The 20,010-nt window shown below is 43.4% G+C and overlaps 1 protein-coding gene across 7 annotated transcripts in view; it reads left to right on the top strand.

Annotated features, from left to right (window-relative positions):
- Positions 1-20,010, top strand: part of NFATC3 (nuclear factor of activated T cells 3) — a 154,907-nt gene that overhangs the window by 78,547 nt on the left and 56,350 nt on the right. For all 7 annotated transcript variants that reach the window (XM_044269853.1, XM_044269856.1, XM_044269860.1 and 4 more), the window contains 2 exons: positions 8,234-8,292; positions 9,218-9,344. In XM_044269853.1, the coding sequence (XP_044125788.1) occupies positions 8,234-8,292; positions 9,218-9,344 (186 nt within the window). The remainder of the gene's footprint in view (positions 1-8,233; positions 8,293-9,217; positions 9,345-20,010) is intronic.

Here is a 20,010-nt window from a genome sequence, read left to right as displayed (position 1 = left end):
AAAAGAGTGTGAACCAACTGAAAATTTTATATTCTAGGTTCTTCAAAGTAGCCAGCTTTTGCTTTGATTACTGCTTTGCACACTCTTGGCATTCTCTTGATGAGCTTCAAGAGGTAGTCACCTGAAATGGTCTTCCAACAGTCTTGAAGGAGTTCCCAGAGATGCTTAGCACTTGTTGGCCATTTTGCCTTCACTCTGCGGTCCAGCTCGCCCCAAACCATCTCGATTGGGTTCAGGTCCGGTCACTGTGGAGGCCAGGTTATCTGGCGCAGCACCCCATCACTCTCCTTCATGGTCAAATAGCCCTTTCACAGCCTGGAGGTGTGTTTGGGGTCATTGTCCTGTTGAAAAATAAATGATGGTCCAACTAAACGCAAACCGGATGGAATAGCATGCAAACAGTGCATAAACAATTCATAAATACATACAAGATGTGCACAGCTCATGTGCGGTCAACCCACATAAACATTAGATCCTGTGTATAGTAAGAGGCATACATAATATACCATAAAGTGCAAATGACAATCAACAAATACATGTGTGCATCATTATCAATGTGGGAGGAGAGATGTAATGCTGTAATACAAAGAGGGAGTGGTGACATTCCCCACATGATCCCCTGTGTCGCACACGCCAGTAGCCGCCAAATCCGGCGTTTGGATGTGGGCACTGCACAGGCGCCAAGTTGCATCAAAGGCCCACGGCATGACGTCACCACGTGCCCTTACGGGAGCATGCGCACCAATGCTTGGCCACTCTAGCGGAAATTTTTTAATAGGTAAAAGCCTCCTGATAGTGTGTGCGCATGTCCATGTAAATGATAGACAGGGCAGCGCATCGCAGAGAATATTCCGCGTCCTGTGGCATGAGTATACTGGAGACAAGGGGGAGGCTGCATCTCGTTAGAGGCACAGACCCTCAACCCATATGGGCATAATGTGATGGTGATCGCGACGGGACTCGCCACGGCCACCTACTCCAGGCCCACCAAATCTCTCCAATAACCACCCCTAATAGAAGACACACAAAAGTCAGAGGCCGATCTACAAAACAAATGCATATTTTGGCACAACTTTGGGAATAGCAGAAGTACTATCAATAATGTATATTATACAAAGGCATGTGGACACAGTGTTCATGAACAGGGTACGTCCCACTTCTCATTTCTCAGCATCCATCCCATCTGTGAAAGTATAAAGAAAAAAGAGTAAGAACAATAAAATGGCTTATTTGTGTTCATAATACACTATATACACCCAAGGGTAAACCGTATATCACACGCACATTATAGGGCAAACCACTTGTCAAAGAATACACCCCCGGATTATAATCCATATTGAGCCCATTTGGTTTCAAACAATTCAGAGTATATATCCAAAATAACTCCTTTTTTAACATCAATACTCTATTGCCCCCACGTCTAGGCATGGAGACATGATCAATGGCCCAGCATCTCTGAATGTTTACAATCCGTGAAATGTTTAGGGACTGGAAGGTCCTGTTTTTTTTTTTTTTTTTTTTTTTTTTTTTTTTTTTTTTTTACGTATCGTGTATCTGTGGTTGTTTAACCGTGTCTTCAGATCCGTAGACGTTTCCCCCACATATAACAATCTGCATGGGCAGGCCAAGACGTAATTAACAAAATTAGAGTTACATGTGAGATGCAAACGAATCGGATAAGAGACTCCTGTTACAGGATGGACAAATGCTCTATCTTTACCTATAAATTTGCAATTGACGCAACTCAGGCAGGGAAAACGTCCCTTGCCATGTGTGGTCAATGAAATTTGTGTCAGTCTAGACTTAGGACAAATATCTGCTTTTACTAGTTGATCACGTAAGTTTCTAGATCTACAATACGGGAATATTGGAGGAGATCTAAATTCCGGGATCTCACTTAGACATCCCGGATGCTGAGAAATTGAGAAGTGGGACGTACCCTGTTCATGAACACTGTGTCCACATGCCTTTTGTATAATATACATTATTGATAGTACTTCTGCTATTCCCAAAGTTGTGCCAAAATATGCATTTGTTTTGTATATCTGCCTCTGTCTGACTTTTGTGTGTCTTCTATTAGGGGTGGTTATTGGAGAGATTTGGTGGGCTTGGTGTAGGTGGCCGTGGTGAGTCCCGTTGCGATCACCATCACGTTATGCCCATATGGGTTGAGGGTCTGTGCCTCTAACGAGATGCAGCCTCCCCCTTGTCTCCAGTATATACATGCCACAGGACGCAGAATCTTCTCTGCGATGCGCTGCCCTGTCTATCCTTTACATGGACATGCGCACACACTATCAGGAGGCTTTTACCTATTAAAAAATTTCCGCTAGAGTGGGCAAGCATTGGTGCGCATGCTCCCGTAACGGCACGTGGTGACGTCATGCCGTGGGCCTTTGACGCAACTTGGAGCCTGCGCAGTGCACACATCCGAACGCTGGATTCGGCGGCTACTGGCGTGTGCGACACAGGGGATCGTGTGGGGTATGTCTCCACTCCCTCTTTGTATTACAGCATTACATCTCTCCTCCCACATTGATGATGCACACATGTATTTGTTGTTTGTCATTTGCACTTTATGGTATATTATGTATGCCTCTTACTATACACAGGATCTAATGTTTGTGGGTTGACTGCACATGAGCTGTGCACATCTTGTATGTATTTATGAATTGTTTATGCACTGTTTGCACTTTAGTTTTGCATAATATGTTGATTGATATTTATTGTGATGTACTAGGGGTTGGACTATATATACCCCATGATGCACTGTGTTCATTGCTTGAGAAAGGCTCTTTCACATTGGTGAATAAACGCCATTTGCTTTTTTACCTGGAGTGCTGTCCGATTTTAGTCTTTATCCTCATGGGGTAAGCAGCTATATCCCTAGACTTAGCACCCGCTAGTATTTGTCTTCCAGTGCCGCCATCACGTTCCTATATATATGTATATGTATATGTATGTATATATATATATATATATATATATATATATATATATATATATATATACACACACACTTTTTATAGAAAGCCAGTTAACCCATGCAATTATTGCCTCCTTTTTTGGATGGAATCCTTTTTGTGGCAGTATTACCTCATGTCCTATAAGCAGACTCCATTGACACTACAGAGGGGGCCATGCACAGGTGTCAATGCAGAATTTTGGGGATTTGGTAGACTAGTGAAATAAGTCAAAGAAAATAGACGTGAGAAGTCTTGACTTATAGATAGACGAGCCGAGTATTGATTAGTCCTCAGGTCCTACTCGCTAATGGCGAATGTGCTGCACTTTAGGATTACTGCTTTACGGATTGTATCTCACAATAGTCTTGAGCGCCTGAACAAAAAGAAAAATAAGCACAAATATTGTGTTTGAGGAGACTTCAGAGAATAAATCTAACATTGAAGAGTGAGGGCATGTGGGTGTAGAGTACACTGGTGGAGGGGAGGCATGGAGGACTAGGTTGACTCCAGTTGTGACTGCCATCTGTGAAAGATGCATCAGCCGTGATTACTAGTAGAAGGCAGGCCTGCCGTGACAGAAGGGAGAGGCCCTACTATGACTGAGTGTATGTATGAAAATGTGCTATTATTCTGCAGACACTTCTATCACAAAGGCGATTTCCAATCTGTATAATTTAATTTTGGTCCTTTCATTGATATGAATGTTTAGACTGAAGATATGTATTATTATGCAACTCTGGCGTCCCGTGTCTGCCGCTATCCTGGGAGGGCGTCGCTCTGTGTGTATTGGGGCTAGTGCTCGGTGAACGACTCTGTGGTACTGCTAGAGTATCTGTTGCTCTCTGGCTGCTAAGGTGCTGAACAGGCCTCCTATCTAATGTGCCTGCACATTAGGTTATCTAGTGGTTGCTAGGCCCACTGAAGGTGTACATATTCTGTCTGTCCGTATGAAATCTACCTGTTTAACAACTCTGATTCTCTGCTGCCTGCCCTGACCTCGGACTTATTTCATGGATATGCATAATCTCTGTCTGTCCTGGCCTTAGACATGTTTTACCGATATGCATGAACTCTGCCTGCCCTGCTCTCGGCCTGTTTCCTGACTACAAGAATTGCCTGCTCATTTGGTACTTTGCAGCGGTGTCTCTGACCCAATTGGTTAGCTGCCATCTACACTGGGACTATTCCAGGAGTTAGCGGCCTGGTTGGTTCTCTGCAACGAAGGCCACATCCCTGTATAGGGGTTTTAGGGTGAATACCAGGGGACCACCAGGGCAACACCCTTAGGACTAGCCCATAATCAAACCAGTTAGTTGGCACGGTTGGTCCACACCCACAGCCTGTTACATATACAAGAGCTAGACAATAACTGAAGCAGTGTTCAATTCCTTCTTTCACTCCGGGCATTTAGAAATGGTTGACAAGAAAGCATTTGGAGTATAATGTAATCACATTTAGGATATTCCTGAAAACGTCTTGAATGTGACAGTTCAGTGTTGCCTAATGGACTTATATAGTTGTATCATTTGTTGATGGGCCTAGTTCTCACACACGTCTTATGAAATAATAATGAGCATTTATTCTTGATGAAATGGAAAAGTATAGACTGCAGCAGAGAAAATGAGCTATTAGCCCTGCACAGTTCATAGCAGCAGAGACAATATGGATCGTGGGTTTTCAACTTTCTTTTTAAAAGTATCAGACAAAAGTGAGCAAATTCACTGGGTTCAACTACAGATGCTGCTTAAAGGGGTTGTCCAGCTGCGGGACATTTTTAGCTGTGGGCAGTAGCGAGTTATACCTGTTGAGAAAAAAAATCATACACTCCTGCTCCCCACCACTCCGTTCTGGCTTCCTTCCACACGCCTCCAGTCCCTATCCTGTAAACTTCTGGATGGCTGGGGTCGTGTGCGCCTTTGCAGCCAATGATTGGACTCAGTGGTGATGTGTCCTACAGCAGCAACTGACGCAGCACTGAAGGGCTGCTTGTAGACATGTCACCGCTGAGGCCAGTCACATGTGACTCTCTAGGCTTCCAGAAGTTTCACAGGATGGTGACCAGAAGAGCACCGAAGGAAGCTGGAATCTAGCAGCAGGGAGCATGCAAGTATGAGTTAAAAATGTCTCAAAGAATGGGTTTGCTTCAGTTTACACAGTGGTATGCGACAGAACTGAAAAGAGACCCTTGGACAGTTGGCGGTTAGTAGGGGATGGGTGGAAAGGACATTGGGGAACGTACCTGGGACACTCGGGTCTAAAGTCTCAGTTTGAATACCTAGGGTTGGGCGATATCAAAAATATTCCCACGATAACGATAATAAGAAATTTATCGCAATAACTCTATATATCGCGATAAATGCCCATTTAGAAGAAAAAACCCACTTGGGGCCACAAGGAGATGTTATACTGTATGGGGCCACAAGGAGATGTTATACTGTATGGGGCCACAAGGAGATGTTATACTGTATGGGGCCACAAGGAGATGTTATACTGTATGGGGCCACAAGGAGATGTTATACTGTATGGGGCCACAAGGAGACGTTATACTGTATGGGGCCACAAGGAGACGTTATACTGTATGGGGCGGCCGGGGCCAAGGTGACGTTATACTGCATGCTGTCATGCTTGTAATTTGATATACACTATTTTGGGGGCACCCAGGCTGCCACTGTTATGCTTGCGCTGAGGCTGCTTTGCAGAATATGACCAATAGTTGTCGATGGGCTTTATGTGAAAAATGCTCTCTAAAAAAAGGGGAAAAAATAACAGACCTCACCTCACATAAAACCAAAGTGACTTGCTGGGCAGTTTGTTAGAAATGTGTCAGCGGGTGGTGGAACCTACATTAACATGCAACTTTTTTGTAAAGCAGCCCTCCGCGCACTAGTAGTAATGCAGGAGGGAGATGCCAGTGATGGCACAGAGCCCATGCCCAGAGGAGCTGCCTGCACCAGCCGTTATCCGACACCGTTATACGCAACAGGAAATAGACCATGAGCACTGCCAACCCACCATGACCTCCCTATACAGTGAGGAACAAAAGTTTTTGCACACCCTGCGATTTTGCATGTTTTCCCACTTAGAAATCATGGAGGGGTCATTGTATGTGCATTCCCACTCAGAGATGGAATAAAAAATCTGGAAATCACATTTTATGAATAATTATTTTTTATTTTTTGTCTTGCACTGCTGAACATAAGTATTTAAACACCTGAGAAACGGCAAGAATTCTGGCTCTCAAAAGACCTGTTTCTGTGCCTTTTAAAAAATCCACCTCTACTCCATTCATTAATCTAACTTGGTAGCACCTGCCTGAGCTCTTTAAAGACACCAGTCCACCCCACAGTCAGTCAAACGCCAACTACTACCATGGGCAAGACACCAGAGACAAAATTGTGGAGGGCTACGGGGCAATTGCCAAGCAGCTTGGTGAAAATAGATCAACTGTTAGAGCAATTGTTAGAAAATGGAAGAGGCTAAAGACAACTGTCAGTCTCCCTGGGACTCCATGCAAGATCTCACCTCGTGGGGTATCACTGATGATAAGAAAGGTGAGGAATCAGCCCAGAACTACAAATGAGGAGCTGGTCAATGACCTGAAGAGAGCTGGGACCACAGTTTCAAAGGTCACTGTCAGTAGAACACTACACCGTCATGGTTTCAAATCATGCATTGCACGGAAGATTCCCCTGCTTAAGTCATCACATGTCCAGGCCCGTTTGAAGTTTTCCAATGATTATCTGGATGATCCAGAGGAGGCATGGGAGAAAGTCATGTGGTCAGATGAGACCAAAGTACAACTTTTTGGTCTAAACTTCACTCGTCGTGTTTTGAGGAAAAGAAGGATGAGTTGCATCCCAAGAACACCATCCCTACTGTGAAGCATGGGGGTGGTAGCATCATGCTTTGGGGGTGCTTTTCTGCAAAGGGGACAGGACAACTGCACTGTATTAAGGAGAAGATGAATGGGGCCATTTATTGTGAGATTTTGAGAAACCACCTCCTTCGCTGAGTTAGAGCATTGAAGATGGGTGGTGGCTGGCTCTTCCAACATGACAACGACCCGAAGCACACAGCCAGGATAACCAAGGAGTGGCCCCATAAGAAGCATATCAAGGTTCTGGAGTGGCCTAGCCAGTCTCCAGACCTAAATCCAATAGAACATCTTTGGAGGGAGCTGAAACTCTGTGTTGCTCAGCGACAGCCCCGAAACCTGACAGATCTAGAGAAGATATGTGTGGAGCAGTGGGCCAAAATCCCTGCTGCATCGTGGGCAAACCTGGTCAAGAACTACAGGAAACGTTTGACCTCTGTAATTGCCAACAAAGGCTTCTGTACCAAATATTAACACTGATTTTCTCAGGTGTTAAAATACTTTATGTTCAGCAGTGCAAGACAAATAAATTCTTTAAAAATCATACAATGTGATTTCCTGAATTTTTTTGAAAAAAATTGTATTCGGTCTGAGTGGGAATGCACCTACAAGGAGAATTTCAGACCCCTCCATGATTTCTAAGTAGGAGAACTTGCAAAATCGAAGGGTGTTCAAATACTTCTGTTCCTCACTGTACATGGCCAACCTGCACCTGGAGGTCTCAGAACTAGGAGAATGCGGCCGCTGCGGGAACTGACATGTAAGCAGGTGCTAGGATGTGGACATTTTAGGAGCAGTTGGCACACATGCGACCGCTCCTATGACGTTAAACAAAGCTGTTATTAGGAAACTGTGATATCGCAGTTTCTGTATACCGTGGACACCGGTATATCGCTCAACCCTAGATTACACTGAGAAGGTTTAGGAGCGTTATATCGGCTTTACTTAAGGCCTCGTCCACACTCTCCCATTTTCCACGGATGGCAAACGTACCCGTTGGTTTTAAATATGTCTGTTCACATTTCAGTATTTTTTTTACTGACTGTGGGTCAGTAAAAAAATCTAAGCCGTGCACTACTTTGATCCGAGATGCGGACCAAGCATGCCTGTAGAAGTCTATGGGTCTGTGAAAATCACGGACCCAACACGGATGGCACAAGGCCTAAGGATATTGCAAGGCCCTTCAACATCATGACAGGAGTATTGGGATATCCTTGTGTTTTGTGTTTCTGGCCTCTGGATGATGAATGACATATTTCAGATGCTGTTATATTTTATGACGTGATGTTACTATGGATTTCTATGTTATACCAAAACCCAAATAAAGTGCATTTAAAAATGTCCCAAATCCAGACAACCACTTTAATGCTCAGGTTTTTTTGTTTTTGTTTAGATGGTCGGCCGCAGTGGGAAGCCGAAGCAAAAATTGTAGCTGAAAAGAGACAAGTTATGGTAAGGTTTTTTTTTTTGTTGTTTTTTTTTAAAATTAATCTAGCGTATTAGATTTGCTTTAAAGGCTATAGACCCCTTTTGGGGCAATTGTTTATGATTGCATTTTACAAATTTTAGACCAATTATTTTTGTGATGCATGCGGTTAAAAATCAGGCTATTTGCAGACTGCGTCTCCTGACTTCCGTCAGCCGACCCCTCATGTGAAGCCTTATCTCTGATCTCCTGACCTCATAAACACTCATTTAAAAGGTGTTATCCTGGAAATAATATTAATGACCTATCCTCAATATCGGATCAGGAGAGGCCGGGAGCTCTGGGAGTGCCACGGCCTTATTCCTCATTTGGCCATTTGACGTCACCGTACATCGGTCACATGGCCTAGTTGTAGCTCAGCCCTATAGAAGTGAATGGGGCTGAGCTGCAATACCAAGCACAGCCGCTATACTATGTACGGCTTGGTGAGCTGCTGAGAGCCCGCTGCACTCACCAGAGCTCCGGTAAGTGCGTAAGCTCCCAGGAACAGCTGATCAACGGGGCGCAGGGAACTGGATCCCGCCTATGTGATAATGATAAGCTATCCTGAGGATAGGTCATTATTATCATTTCCTGGATAACCCCTTTAAGCCAGTGTTTTACGAGGTCAGAAGATCAGGGATGAGGCCCAGCCATCACCTGAAGAACAGTCTGCAAATAGACTGATTTTTAACCACCTGTATCACAAAACTGCTGAAAATCTTTTATAAAAGTGAAAAAAATGATTTAAAGCTCAAAATTAGTAAAATGCAATCCTAAAAAAAAAAATGCCCGAAAGTGTCCATAGCCTTTAAGCAAAAGATTCTTTCTGAAGGTTCTTCCTTTATTTTATTGTATTGATTCATGGAAGGATGTGGAGATGCACTGAAAAGAGTAATTGCTTCCTTTCAGAATGAAGTCGTCGTTGAAATCCCTCCTTACCACAACAAGTCAATTGTGTCAGGAGTTCAAGTGCAGTTTTATCTATGCAACGGGAAAAGAAAACGTAGCCAGTCCCAGCGTTTTACCTATACACCAGGTCAGTTTACAGAGCCGTCATTTTTCCTGGTTTTATTTCTCTATCTTATAGATTTTAATACAGTAGCCAAAGAGGAGTAAGAAATCACCGCTGACCAGTTTAATCAGAAAGTTTCATTTTGTAGTTCAAATTCTTACTTATTTGTGCAAAACTTTTTGGAAGCTTTTACTTCCGTTTTTTGCTGTTCTGCATAAAGTCCTGGAATGTAGATGCAAGGGAAAAAATTATCAGGCCCCCTTGCGCCGGAAATATGATTTTTTGCTTTAGACCCTTTTTTGCATAAACTTTGTGTATTTTTTTTTTCCTGTTTTATAGCACACTTTTTTTATTCATGGGCAAAGCTTGATTCTTCTCCAGAACATGTTGCTTGGATAATACAGTAAATTCTCTGCATCCACCTGCTATTAGGACCAGGGCTGTGGAGTCGGTAGATAAATGGTCAGACTCCGACGACTCAGTTTTTAATATGCAAATGTATTTTATACATTCCTTGAAGGAAAGAAAAGCAACATACATGTCATTACCACAGAACTACTAGGAAACTGCTGCCTTCTCCTTTGTGTGCTGATCTTCTGCTGAAGATAGGGCAGTGGGGGGATCCAGGAAGGGGCAGGGGAAGGGGCATTTATTGTAAAACATGATTTCCCTAGTAGAATCTCATAGTCCTGTTTAAAGTTTAAGCTAACAATCTGAGTTTACACGTTTTTATAGCCTTAGCTGAATGACAGCAGTTTTTCAAATGGTTTACAGCTTCAGTCTTGAACTATTGACTATCCATTCCCTCACTTATACAAGTGTCTCTAGTCCTGCAAAAAACATATTTACTTAATCAGTTATCAGCGAGAGGCTAGGTTAACCATGGGCGTTGCGTTTCTTGTAACAGCGGAACACAACACAATGGAAAGTATAGGTATTGCCGCTCCTTAAGGCCTAGTTCACACAAATGTTTTTTTGTTTTTTTTGCGAGTGTACGGGCCGTTTTTTTGTGTTCCGTATACGGAACCATTCATTTCAATGGTTCCGCAAAAAAAACTGAATGTACTCCGTATGCATTCCGTTTCTGTATTTCCGTTTTTCCGTTCCGTTGAAAGATAGAACATGTCCTATATTTGGCCGCAAATCAAGTTCCGTGGCTCTATTCAAGTCAATGGGTCTGCAAAAAAAAAACGGAACACATACGGAAATGCATCCGTATGTCTTCCGTATCCGTTCCGTTTTTTTTGAACCATCTATTGAAAATGTTATGCCCAGCCATATTTTTCTATGTAATTACTGTATACTGTACATGGCATACGGAAACACAACGGAACTCAAAAACGGAACATTGCGGTCCGTGAAAAACGCTTCTTCATGGTCACTTAACGTGTTCGTTTTGCGGTAACGTGATGCACTGCATGCATTGGCCTTTATTCTTACAGTAGAGAAGTACCGTATTTTTCGCAAAAGTGTGGGGAAAATAGCAGTGCGTCTTATGGGGGCGAATGCTGCGACCGTCCGGTGAAAGGGCCGGGGGCCGGCATCTATTTCTGTAATGGCAGCGGGGCCCGGTGCAGTCACCGTATTCTACTACATCGGACCCCGCTCACAGTAGTATACGGTAATCATATCCAACTTGTGGGTATTGTTAAAGTATTCCAATCATCTTAAATCTAGCGCTGTACTACTTACTACTATCTTCTTGGCAGTCAGGAGGCCGGGTGGGCGCTCGTAGCATAGCTCACTGCGTCACGCGCCTGCTCCGCCCACTTAATGAATGAATCAGGCATCGGGCCCCGCTGCCATTACAGAAACAGATGCCGGCCCCCATTCGCTACACAGGGACACTGTTATGGGGGGGGGGATCCGTGGATGACACATAAGATAAGATACTATATATATATGTCATCCTCAGATGCCCCCACAATGATCCCCCCCCATAACAGTGCCACCCACAGATGCCCCCATAACAGTGCCATCCACCAAAAGCACACCTTTTGGTTCAAAATATTTTTTTCTTATTTTCCTCCTCAAAAACCTAGGTTTGTCTTATGGGCAGGTGCGTCTTATAAGGCGAAAAATACGGTAATTAATTATAAATTTTTGTGAATTGGGACAAACTTGCTTTTTTTTTTATTTTTTATTCCAATTTAAATCTAGTAGGAGTCGGTTCATTTTTTGCCGACTCTGACTCCAGGTACCCAAAATTGCCTCTGACTCCACAGCCCTGATTAGGACACAAGTGGCAGATGGATGAAATCAGCATGTCTTTTACTACTTTATGGTGCAGTGAGGGCGCATAAGGCCCTGTTCACACGACCGTAATTTTGCTCCATCCGACCTGCATTTTTTGTGGATTGGATGCGGAACCGTTCATTTCAATGGGCCCACAAAAAATGCACACCGTGTGCTGTCCGCATCCGTATGTCCATTCCGCGCCCCGCAGACAAGATGTCTGTTTTTGTGGACAAGAATAGGAAGTTACAATGGGGCCTCAAAAAAACGGATACAACACGGACGTTCATATTATTATTATTATTATTTTTATTTATTTTTTGCCGACCCCCAAATGCACCCTAAAGATGATGACAGGCTCTTCTTAAAGGGAATGTATGACCCAGATTTTTTAACAATGTTTTTTATTAGCTTTTCAGTAGATATTGTATTCTCCCTTTATGTGCATGATTATGGTGACAGCTTTCTTTCCTGAACTGCTGCTCTGGTCTGTTAAAGGGGGATTTGTCTTCTTCCTGAAATGTCTATTTTTAGTAAATACTTGTTTTCCCTATAAAATAACAACTATGAAGCCTCTTTTTTTATTATGTTTATGGATAAATTGACAACTAGACTTTTACCAGTCCACTCGTCAGAGGAGTGAGTCCATGCACAATGTGACGGCGTTAGCCCCGATCAGAAAGTGGCAGTGTGTGTCCGACAGATGAAGTTCCTCAGCTGCGAGGGGCTATCCCTGCTGGAAAATATACCCCCCCTCCGCCACTTGTCCAACCCTTAATATCTTGCACCTGTGCCACTGTTCCGAGTAATAGCACAATCTCAAAGGCTCTGCTGCCGATACTGTGCATGCGCCACTACACTACACTTCCAGGTAGCCGTGCATAAACAGTCCCTGCTCCAGTATCTAAAGCAGGGCTTCTATGCCGCTATTTGGAGCAGCAGCGCAAGCACAAGATTGTCACGGCCGGCGAGATGTCCGGTCCTTTCAAGTGGCAAGGGCATGCTCCCGCCCCTCACAGCTGAAGAAGTTTATTTGATGTACGAAGCAATTTGCTCATCTCTAGTAGGGACACACACCTATTGGTAACAAGTTGTCGATTTATACATAAACTTCTAGGGGGAATTACAGAGGGGAAAAAAACGCAATACAGAGTTAGCAAATGCTGACAAATAGATACTTCAGAAATGTTTAAAGCAGAATACAGTGATTTACTGAAACACACATATTAGGAACATTGTCACATCCTTCTTAACGGCATTTTAGAGATTTGCTTTACAGCAGCTGCATCGACCATAGAAAAAGGTCATTGTTCAGGGAGGAGGTGAGCTGTAGCCTTCACCTATTGTCACTGGTGGATACCGTGTTGTCTTCCAGAGGTGCCCATATACCTTCATTGGCTTTCATTCGACTGCTGTCCTGACTCCCCCTACTACACATGCACTAAACCTCCTTCCTTACATGTCCTCCTTCTCCAGTGAGTAGATTGAAGGGGTCCCGTGAGTTCAGGGTCTGTCCACACTAACACTCCCTAGTTATGTCATACAGATCTGTAGGCATTTGGTTGAGATGGCTGCTGCACCATGCGTACAGACTACAAGCAAATGACGTGTGGAGCCGCAGTCATGCATTCCTCCCCTGCTTCATGCTAGCCTCCTCCTGAGCACTTTACAGGGATCTGGAGTTGGAAAAGGTCATTGTTATTCATACACAGCATGTTTTCTATCCCCGAGGAGCTTACATTATAAGCTAAGGACACCTCTGCATTCATAGAACCAGAGTTATGTCATTAATCTCCAAAAAATGTTTGAACTTAATGCCAGATCCTACTCATCAAGGAGCCACTAATAGGGAAACTTTCCCCTCCAAGACTCCCAGTAGATTTATGACCCCTATAGCCTCATAAATTAACTGGGGAGATTCCTTCAGCCATCCTTGAAATCATTTAAATTGCAAGGCTAAAAAATAAACTTATGTATCCAGGATAGCATCTCCTTCCATTCTCCATCCAAAGAAAAATTTATTGGAACCAATTTCCTAGGCGCTGCCAGCAATATTGATGAATAAGCAGTAGTTGTAATGGATTCTTCTTTATTAATAAAATAATTGGTCAACGCGTTTCAAGAGCGCCCCCTTCATCAGGACAGTGATAAAAAGGACATACACATTCAGAGATTTAAAAGCACTTTTGGCGCGACGGCCAGAGGAGAGGGGAACAGTCAGGGGCATGTTTCTGCATAGTTACATATGTTAATATAGTAAACACAATTCTTTTATGTCAGTGGATCTTTGTATACAACAAGCATATTTCATTAGTTTTTATTTATATTTTTTGGTTTACAGCTCAGCGGTATGCGCACATGATAAATGTCTAGCGCAATCTCATGCCTCACTCATTCTGCAGGAGGCATTGCGATCTATTGTGTGTAAGAGTTCTATACTAATTGCTGGATTTATATGATTGTATTTAGTGTTTGCCCCTAAAGGTTACTATGTTAAATAGAGCCGTATACAAAGAATCAAACTAAATGGCAGTTTTTTTCATTAACGGCAGCGCTAGGTTTTCTTCCCCCGCGAGGACAAGCGGCTCTCTGCTGGAGCTGGAACCTGGCATCTTAAAGAGGATCTTTCACCGATTATTACACTGTGAACTAAGTATACAGACATGGAGAGCAGCGCCCGGGGATCTCACTGCACTTACTATTATCCCTGGGCGCCGCTCCGTTCTCCCGCTATGCCCTCCGGTATCTCCGGCCACTAAGTTATAGTAGGCGGAGTCTGCCCTTGTTCTGCTCTAGCGCTGGCCAATCGCAGCGCAGAGCTCACAGCCTGGGAGAAAATAACCTCCCAGGCTGTGAGCTCTGCGCTGCGATTGGCCAGCGCTAGAGCAGAACAAGGGCAGACTCCGCCTACCATGACTTAGTGACTGAAATCTCTGCCTACTATAACTTAGTGACCGCAGATACCGGAGGGCATAGCGGGAGAACGAAGCGGCGCCCAGGGATAATGGTAAGTGCAGTGAGATCCCTGGGTGCCGCTCTCCATGTCTGTGTTCTTAGTTCAGTGTCATAATCGGTGAAAGGTCCTCTTTAACTCCATGTGGAGAGAAGGCTCTATGTGGAGAAAGTGGGGTAAGGTGTCCCTTAGGCCTCATGCACATGGCCGAGGCCCTATTGCAGCCCGCAATCACTTGAATGGGTCCGCAATCCGGGGCTGTGATGCAGAGCAGAGGCACGGAAGCACTACGGAGTGCTTCCGTGGGGTTTCTCTCCGTGCCTCCACACTGCAACAAAAAAACAGAACATGTTCTATTTTGCGGTGGACAGATCACGGACCCATTCAAGTTGAATGGGTCTCGATCCTTCCCGGCCACCACACGGACGTTGCCCGTGCATTGGGGAGCGCTAATTGTGGTCCCCAATGCACGGAACGGCCGTGTACATGAGGCCTTACAGTGTGTATGTTCGGTGTACTCATAGGGACCGAACCACAGAGGAAGAATGTAGTATACTAATATAGTGATACCCGCAGCTAGGTAAAGCAGACATACTGTACATATAGATGTGGCTGCTGGAGGAGGTGAACTTGGGTATCAGATATATGGCTATTGTGGCCCTATGTTCTTTAGTGTATAGGTAATAGGCTGCATAAATAATAATAAATAATGGAAAGCTATGAGATGGCTATATACACACACAAAATATCATGAGCAATACACGAGACACCTATTAGCACTCCTTTTCAGATGCCAGGTACGAGTCCTTGGAAGGTTTTGGATGAAAAAACAATCATTAATGTAGAAGATGACAAGGCAGCACTCCGGCCTCCAGTGAAACAAAGTGGATCTTTATTACACCCAATGCCACCTTTCAGCTCTCTCAATGGAGCCTTTGTCAAGCAGTGAACACAGTGCTCTAAACACACATATAAGTAGGGCTGTGCTTTAAGATTTACATAATGGTTTTCAATTTGTGAATAAACATGATTTGACTAAATATGAACAGTGATTTTGATTATAAAATAATTTCATATAAAAATATCATGATTCAATAGTGTACCTTGCAAATATATACGGTACATATCATGTGTCCCAAATTCATTAGAATCCATAATAATCTCATCAAAGATAATTAATATAATAAAGTGCACCTGTGCTGATTGTGAACATAAAGATAAAAATTGAAGACAAACACGCACCATGATCCCGACCATGTGTAGGTTAAACAGGCGTCCCATGATGCATAATGCGCCTGCCCTAGTGTACATCAAATCAGCACGAGAACTGTCATTCACGCGCATGCGCACTGAGAAAGAGGCTGGATACTCGATCGTCATGGTTATGGTTAAAACACATTTCGGTCCGCTTGGTCATGTGCATTAGATTGGTTGTACCCTGCTCTCCATCTCATGCATGGGTAGGAACCAGGCCTCTATCGCAGTGCGCATGCGCGTGAATGACAGAGTTCTCACGCTGGTTTGATGTACACTGGCGCATTATGCATCATGGGACGCCTGTTTAACCTACACATGGTCGGAATCATGGTGCGTGTTTGTCTTCAATTTTAATCTTTATTTATGTTCACAATCAGCACATGTGCACTTTATTATATTCATTATCTTTGAGATTATTATGGATTCTAATGCATTTGGGACACATGATATGTACAATATATATTTGCAAAGTACACGATATTGAATCATGATATTTTTATACTTTTTGATTATAAAATAATTTTATATACCGTAAATCACTGTTTTATATTTGGTCAAATCATGCTGAAACACATATATATAATTAATGTGACCTATAAATTGTAAACCAAACTGAAATCTTTTAGGTAGAGGGAAGAAAAAATATAAAAATTAAATAATATGTTTGCATAAGTGTGCAAACCCTTAAACTAATACTTTGTTGAAGCACCTTTTGAGGTAGGCGTCTATCAGCATGGCACATTTTGACTTTGCAAGATTTGCCCACTCTTCTTTGCGAAAACACTCCAAATCTGTCAGATTGCGAGGGCATCTCCTGTGCACAGCCCTCTTCAGATCACCCCACAGATTTTCAATCAGATTCAGGTCTGGGCTCTGGCTGGGCCATTCCAAAACTTTAATCTTCTTCTGGTGAAGCCATTCCTTTGTTGATTTGGATGTATGCTTTGGGTCGTTGCCATGCTGAAAGATGAAGTTTCTCTTTGTGTTCCGCTTTCTAGCAGAAGCCTGAAGGTTTTGTGCCAATATTGATTGGTATTTGGAACTGTTCATAATTCCCTCGAGCTTAACTAAGGCCCCAGTTCCAGCTGAAGAAAAACAGCCCCTTGGCATGATGCTGCCACCACCATGCTTCACTGTGGGGATGGTGTTCTTTTGGAGATGTGCAGTGTTGTTTTTTGCGCCAAACATATCTTTTTGGAATTATGGCCAAAAAGTTCAACCTTGGTTTCATCAGACCATATCACCTTTTCCCACATGCTTTTGGGAGACTTCAGATGTGTTTTTTGCAAAATGTAGCCTGGCTTGGATGTTTTTCTTGTTAAGAAAAGGCTTTCGTCTTGCCACTCTACCCCATAGCCCAGACATATGAAGAATACGGGAGATTGTTGTCACATGTACCACACAACCAGTACTTGCCAGATATTCCTGCAGCTTCTTTAATATTGCTGTAGGCCTCTTGGTCGCCTCCCAGACCAGTTTTCTTCTCGTCTTTTCATCAATTTAGGAGGGACGTCCAGTCCTTGGTAATGTCACTGTTGTGCCATATTTTCTCCACTTGATGATGACTGCCTTCACTGTGCTCCATGGTATATCTAATGCCTTGGAAATTCTTTTGTACCCTTCTCCTGACTGATACCTTTGAACAATGAGATCCCTCTGATGCTTTGGAAGCTCTCTGTGGACCATGGCTTCTGCTGTGGGATGAGACTAAGAAAATTTCAGGAAAGACCAACAAGAGCAGCTGAACTTTATTTGGGGTTAATCAGAGGCACTTTAAATGATGGCCGGTGTATGCTGACTCCTATTTAACAGGATTGTGAATGTTATTGCTTAATTCTGAACACGGCTACATCCCCAGTTATAGGGTGTGCACACTTAGAAACCCTTTAATAATGTGGTTGCATACCACTTCGGTGTCACATATTTAGCTGTCAGACACTAGCGATCCGCTAGTGTCTGCTCTGCCCAACCATCCTAATATAATTGCTTTTGGGGCAGCCTTTTTGATAAAAAAAGAACTTTTATTAATATGCTAATGAGCCTCTAGGTGCTATGGGGGCGTCATTAGCACCTAGAGGCTCCGTCTACCTTCAGAAACTGCCGCCGCCCAGCGCGTCCCTCCAGCCCGCCCATCTCCTCCTGAATGTGATCCTCCTTGTGAGCGCCTGTCAGACATCTCCACTGCGCCTGTTCCTCGGAGCACTATGGCGTCATCGCGCAGGCGCAGTGGAGATGTCTGAGCAAGGAAGCGGTCAGACATTCACTGCGCATGCGCAGAATACATACGCTCACAAGGAGGATCGCATTCAGGAGGAGATGGGCGGGCTGGAGGGACGCGCTCGGCGGCGGCAGTTTCTGAAGGTAGACGGAGGCTCTAGGTGCTAATGACGCCCCCATAGCACCTAGAGGCTCATTAGCATATTAATAAAAGTTCTTTTTTTATCAAAACGGCTGCCCCAAAAGCAATTATATTAGGATGGTTGGGCAGAGCAGACACTAGCGGATCGCTAGTGTCTGACAGCTAAATATGTGACACCGAAGTGGTAGAAACCCTTTAATATTATTATTATTATTATTATTATTATTATTATTATTATAATATTATTATTTTTTTTTTTTTTTTTTTTTATTATCTCTTCACCTAAAAGATTTCAGTTTGTTTTTCAATTGAGTGGCACAGTTTATAGGTCACATTAAAAGGTGGAAAAAGTTCTGAAATGATTTAGCTTTTGTCTCATTTTTTTAAATATACAGTATATATAACTGAAAAGTAGAGCAGCACTCCAAGATTGCGATAAAAAAGGATGTGTTTATTCACCCATAAGTCACTATATTCATTGGTGGCGCAGTGGCCAGCGCAGCCTGCGTTTGTATTAAGCATAAACAATATCCATTGGTGGCGCAGTGGTCACAGCCCGTCCCCTCCTCCTCCCTGCTATTAGCCCATTGGTGGCAGCAACAGTACAAGTGGGGGGGGGGTTGCCTCCTTCTCCCCTGAGTTGCTGAGAGCAGCGCGTGCCATGTCAGTTTATGAAAGGGGCAGAGCAGCGGCGGGTCTAGGTGCAAATGACGACAAGACTACAAAGTCTTGTCGCCATTTAGCAATTCTAGGTCGCATTTGCGACCATAATCTGGAGCCCTGTATATATCTCCAAAAGAATGAGGCAGCACTCCAATAGATAAAGTGAAAAACAGTGGACCCTTTATTGACCCCTCTGAAACGTTTCAACCGCTTTATCAAGCTAGTCTGGAGCCCTGATAAATGAAGTTCCGTAGATCTACTGGGGATTTTAATCCCAACCCCCATCTATTTATTATAGGTTGCAGCTCGCTCATATTTTATTTATTTATTTTTTATTTGTTGCAGGTTGAGTTATAGAATAGTTTTGCTGATTTCATTGAATCTATGTGGACTAAGGGTATCCAGTTGGAAAATCCAATAGACTTCTTTTTTGTAGATTTTCAAAACTATGAAAAGTTTTATGGTATGAAATCCATTGGGTGATTTTCAGCTAATGATTTGCTTTATCTGGTGTGAAAGCACAATGTCTAGATAAACTGTTTTTTCAATATTGTTTCTGGATATTGTATTTATGCTGATTCACGCGACAATGTAATTCTTGTGTAGTCAGTCTAACGTATTGTAGGCCACATCCGCATTCATTCAGTTTATGTTGCCTATTACCTATACACTAAAGAACATAGGGCCACAATAGCCGTATATCTGATGCCTAAGTTCACCTGCTCCGGCAGCCACATCTATATGTACAGTATGTCCGCTTTACCCAGCTGCCAGTATCACTACATTAGTATACTACACACTTCCTCTGTGGTTCGGTCCTGATGAGTACGCCGAACATACACACTGTAAGGGACAACTTACCCCACTTTCTCCACATAGAGCCTTCTCTCCACACGGAGTTAAGATGCCAGGTTCCGGCTCCAGCAGAGAGCCGTTTGTCCTCGCGGGGGAAGAAAACCTAGCGCTGCCGTTGTTTAAAAAGAACAGCCATTTAGTTTGATTCTTTGTATACGGCTCTATTCAACATAGTAACCTTTAGGGGCAAACACTAAATACAATCATATAAATCCAGCAATTAGTATAGAACTCTTACACACAATAGATCGCAATGCCTCCTGCAGAATGAGTGAGGCATGAGATTGCGCTAGACATTTATCATGTGCGCATACCGCTGAGCTGTAAACCAAAAAATATAAATAAAAACTAATGAAATATGCTTGTTG

The sequence above is a fragment of the Bufo gargarizans genome, chromosome 10 (genome assembly GCF_014858855.1).
Source record: "Bufo gargarizans isolate SCDJY-AF-19 chromosome 10, ASM1485885v1, whole genome shotgun sequence".
NCBI lineage: Eukaryota > Metazoa > Chordata > Amphibia > Anura > Bufonidae > Bufo > Bufo gargarizans.
The sequence above is the reverse complement of the archived record's forward strand: the minus strand, read 5'-3'. Positions and strand labels throughout refer to the sequence as shown.